The following is a 4,812-nucleotide window of genomic DNA, read 5'->3' as shown; positions in this document are numbered from 1 at the left end:
TTCTTATATTACATCAATTGTGACATTTGAAAGAGTCAAACCTTGTGTTTGGATTTTATAAAATTGTTGATTTATTCTAGAAATCCTTATACCTAGACATATTCTATGGTTTTGTTCAAGATGACATTGCCTATATATTCCTTTAAAGAATCATATGCTTCATAATTCAAGTCCATAATCATAACATGCATTTACTAATCCTCTAATAATTTTAGTCTCTCTTTTTCACTTTAGTGTTGAAAAATTGTAACCGTGTTCTATAGTAGTCATAATTAAATGGTGGTAATATCCTTAATTTCAATTATTCACCTTACACAAGATATAGCCACAAATCAAAAAGAGTATTATTTACTATTTACGATCTATATATAACATTAATACTTTAAATAAATATTAAAATTCAATATCAATTTAAAAATATATTATTTAATAAAATAATCAATAATTCATTATTGCCCATTAAAACTGATATAACTTAAAGGAGATTTATTCTTGAATGTCTAGGACACGCCACCTGATTAAGAAAGTAATGTCGACCCATTTTGCCGTGTGAAACTTTATGTCGAGAGTGCATTCAACTTCAGCGACAAAGAAGAGGCTCAACCGATGACAAAAAAATTAAGGGATCCCTGAGCATCGGCGATGCCTTTGCAAGAGGGATTGATGCTGCGTTTACTTCTTCTTCAAATGAGGCGTATATATTTAGAAGTAATATATATGCACACATCAAGTTTACGGCAGATGGTGGCGATATTATCTGCGGACCCAAGAGGATCGCTGATGGCAATTCTTAGAAGGTAGTTGTTGGAACATCGTAAATCCCAAGTAACAACAAGTGCCGGCTTTCTATTTTAATGGTCTTAAGAAGCTAATCTAAACACATAACAAACAAATTGCCGGCTGATTATTAAGAATCCAGTGTACCAATTCTAAATACACAATTAACAATTCAAGTACTCCTAACAAAGTCATGACACAAGCAAGAGTTTCAGTCATCCTTGCGTCTCATCTATAAAAGAACTTCATCGAATACAAATACTTCACAAAATTCTTTTCGCAGTTACAAATCTGAAAGACGATTTACACTGGTTAATCAGTATGGAGATAGTATTTCTTCTGATTTCATGCCTCTTGGTGTTTACAAATAACCACCATCAATTCTGTTCAGAAGCAGCGACTCCTAATCTGGGTCAGTACAAATTATTTATCTTTTGTTCATAAACATTTTTTCCTTCTATATACAATATCAATCTGTGATATTGGTCTTTGCTTGATGTTTGCAGAGTACCCATATCCATTTATGACAGCCGATGCTCAAAAGGCAGCTTCAGGATCATATGATTACATTGTAGTTGGCGGTGGTACAGCTGGGTGTCCCCTAGCAGCAACTCTGTCACAGCACTATTCTGTTTTGCTATTGGAGAGAGGAGACTCTCCTTATGGAAATCCCGATGTTGAGAACTTCAAAGCCTTTTCCAAACTTTCAGGTGATCCTAAAAATTATCCCTATGTAGCGGAGGGTTTTGTCTCAGAAGATGGAATGCAGTTGGCAAGGGCCAGAGTTCTAGGAGGCGGAACAGCTATTAATGGTGGATTCTACAGCAGGGCGAGCTCTAAATATATTAGAAAAATGGGCTGGGATGAGAAGCTTGTTAATGAGTCGTATGAATGGGTGGAGAAGTTAAATGCCTTCAAACCAGACAAACTATATACTTGGAGTTCTGCTTTGAAGGATGGGCTTCTCGAAGCAGGAGTTGTTCCTTACAATGGATATACTTTGGATCATTTGGAGGGCTCCAAGATCAGTGCTTCAATTTTCGACAAGAATGAAAAGAGACATACAGCCGCAGATCTTCTTCAGTACGCAAATCCCAAAAATATTGTAGTTCTTCTGAATGCTACTGCCAGCAGAATCCTTTTCAATTTGGTATCAGGTTCGTATACATCTCTTTCTTTTCGAGTAAAGTGTTTTTACTCAAAAGAAAAATAATATTTGTTGTTGAATTTGTTTTTGGTTAGTGGTAAATTAATATTCAGATTAATAACTTTTTCATCTTTCTTATAAGATATTGATAAATTAGAAGTCAACATTATTATTTATAAACAATTTTCGTAGTGTATTTTTTGTTTTCATAATTCTTTGTCTGGTGCATAACATTTTAAAGAATCTATATTACAGGAAAGATTAAGGCTGGAGGAGTGGAGTTCATGAGTGGTATGGATAGTTTGCATTATCAAGTATCGCTTAACCAATTTTCAATCAATAGTGAGGTCATTTTGTCAGCAGGAGCCATAGGTAGCACTCAACTTCTCCTATTAAGTGGAATTGGCCCAGCACAAGAACTTAAAAAGATGAATATTACAGTTCTTTTAGATTTACCCTTAGTAGGGAAAAAGGTTCAAGACAATCCACGTGCAACAGTTGCAATAGAATCCTCGAAACCACTTGAATTTGCTACTACACAAGTAGTTGGCATTGTAGACAAGTCACAACTATACATTGAGTCTGGTAGCCTTTCTCAACAAAATAATGCCAATATACAATATTTGGGATTTATTGTAAGTAAAGTGGCATTTCCTTTGTCAAGAGGTGAGCTTCGACTTAAAAGCACAAATCCTCATGATATCCCTTATGTTCATTACAATTACTATTCACACCCTCGTGATATAAGAAGATGTATGATTGGTGTGAATGCAATGGTTAATTTAAGTATGACATCTTCTATTCAAGAATTTGCATTTATTAATAATGGATCTTCAAAAATGCTTCGATTCTTTGGGCCTCCATTACCGAAGAATCAATCAAATGATTATGCCTTGGCCAAGTTTTGCAAAGACACACTAGGGACATTTTACCATTACCATGGAGGTTGTCAAGCTGGTTTGGTGGTTGACAAAAGATATCAAGTGAAAGGTGTTGATAATCTAAGGGTCATTGATGGCTCAATTTATAAGGACTCTCCTGGTACTAATCCACAAGCCACTACCATGATGCTTGGGAGGTATTTATTTTTATTCCCAATTTATCTATATTATTTAAACTCCAAATATTTTAAGTTAAAACATTAACAAAAGCATTTGATTATTCAACATATGCAGGTATATGGGAATTGATATCATCCAAGGCCATATGAAGACCTAAAAATACCCCAAGATCTCACTAAAATAAATTACGCACTTAATGTATTTTCTTTCATGATCATATAATTCAATATTGCATTTCCAATTAATGGAATTGATGACATGTGTAATTGTTGATTTTGTGTTGTCTCTTCTTTGACATGACTATAAATACTATTAAAATTAATGCAAAAGAACACCATTTATTTAAATTTAATAGATGATTTATAAAGGAATTATTTCTCCAAAATTTATAATTTAAATAGCTACATAATTCTCTCTATGATTTTTCATAATATGGTGGCTTAAATTGGGGTAATGTTTAATTTTGCAAGTATTTCATTCTCGAGGTCCCATATTATTAATTTTTATTTTTTGGGGGAATGTGATGATATTTTGATCTATTATTCAATAATAGGATATATTTATAGTACATGATGTTAATATACATCCATACATGTCCCGTTAATTATATTAAATAAATTTATGAAATTGTTATGTAAAAATGATAATTCTTACACTATCAACTCTAGACATGTGTGTGTGTGTGTGTGCATAAATCATTTTAAATGTAACTACACAATATTGCAATGGTGAAATTTGTACTCATGTCATTTCCCATTTAAATTTGTGCTGATTTTGAGTTAATATCTTAATTTAAATGTGTAGAAAGATAAATTATTGGAGAAAAGCTTGATTGCTATTATTTGCAACTTGCAATATAATCTTCATGAGGAAAGAAAGATATTTCACCATGTTCACATGAATTTTATTGAGGTTTCAAATTGTGTATGAGAACCTTGATTATAAATAAAAAAGATAGAGAGGTGAGAGCATAAGACACTGACATATGTCTTAGTAAGATGAGAGGGTAGGTAGAGAGAAGGTAGAGAGTAGCTAATATCAAATTACCCCACTACAAATATCAATGCAAGTTTAGTAAATATTAATAAAAAATTTCTTAACACCTAAATGATTAATGCATGAGTAAACTTAAGCATAGAGTAAAATAGGATAAACCATATTTACTCAAACACCCCTCGCTAATTGCAACTTAGGGATAATATTATTATGCAATATGAGAAAGATGCAAAATGGCTCATGGTAACTAGGCCATATTAGGTACCCATTTACAATGAAAATGCAATAAAAGTCTCTCATAGATAGAGAAAAGGTCAAAACCTCATGGGAGAAAATTCCTCTCCAAAAGAGAGAAAGAAACAAGATGATGTCTGGAGAAAAAGAGAGAAAAAAACAAGATGGTGCATGGAGGACACAATCATGCCCCCAAGGACTACATACACCATATATATAATCAACGATCCCCCATAAGAAGGAAAAGGAGAGACATAATATACCCCATAATGGAGAAGCTCTAATATCAATGAAGTGTGCCTAGAAACAAAGACATGAAAAAATCCCTATAGGCAACACATATCCCCTTAGGAAGAAACAAGTTCATCAAATGATGAAAAATCATGACAATGTCCAACTAAAAAATGGATGAAGTCTCCAAATAGAAGTCTCTAAAATATGAGGGGTCCCCAAGCTCGAATAAGTCCCCATATACTCATGGTCAAACTCAACCAAGGAATGTGACAAACCAAGTGAAGGAGGAAACTCATCAAGGTCAATCTTCAAAGGCAATGTAGATGAATCATTCAAGACTCAACCAACAAATATAAAATGCCT

The 4,812-nt window shown here is 33.3% G+C and overlaps 1 protein-coding gene across 1 annotated transcript; it reads left to right on the top strand.

Annotated features, from left to right (window-relative positions):
- Window positions 1-642: 642 nt before the first annotated feature.
- On the top strand, window positions 643-3,142 carry LOC131033957 ((R)-mandelonitrile lyase-like). The gene is made up of 5 exons (XM_059208522.1): window positions 643-797; window positions 1,061-1,134; window positions 1,284-1,934; window positions 2,180-3,002; window positions 3,100-3,142. The coding sequence occupies exons 1-5, from the start codon at window positions 643-645 to the stop codon at window positions 3,140-3,142; spliced, it is 1,746 nt and encodes a 581-aa protein (XP_059064505.1).
- Window positions 3,143-4,812: the final 1,670 nt, after the last annotated feature.

The sequence above is a fragment of the Cryptomeria japonica genome, chromosome 7 (assembly GCF_030272615.1).
Source record: "Cryptomeria japonica chromosome 7, Sugi_1.0, whole genome shotgun sequence".
Taxonomy (NCBI): Eukaryota; Viridiplantae; Streptophyta; class Pinopsida; order Cupressales; family Cupressaceae; genus Cryptomeria; species Cryptomeria japonica.
The sequence above is the reverse complement of the archived record's forward strand: the minus strand, read 5'-3'. Positions and strand labels throughout refer to the sequence as shown.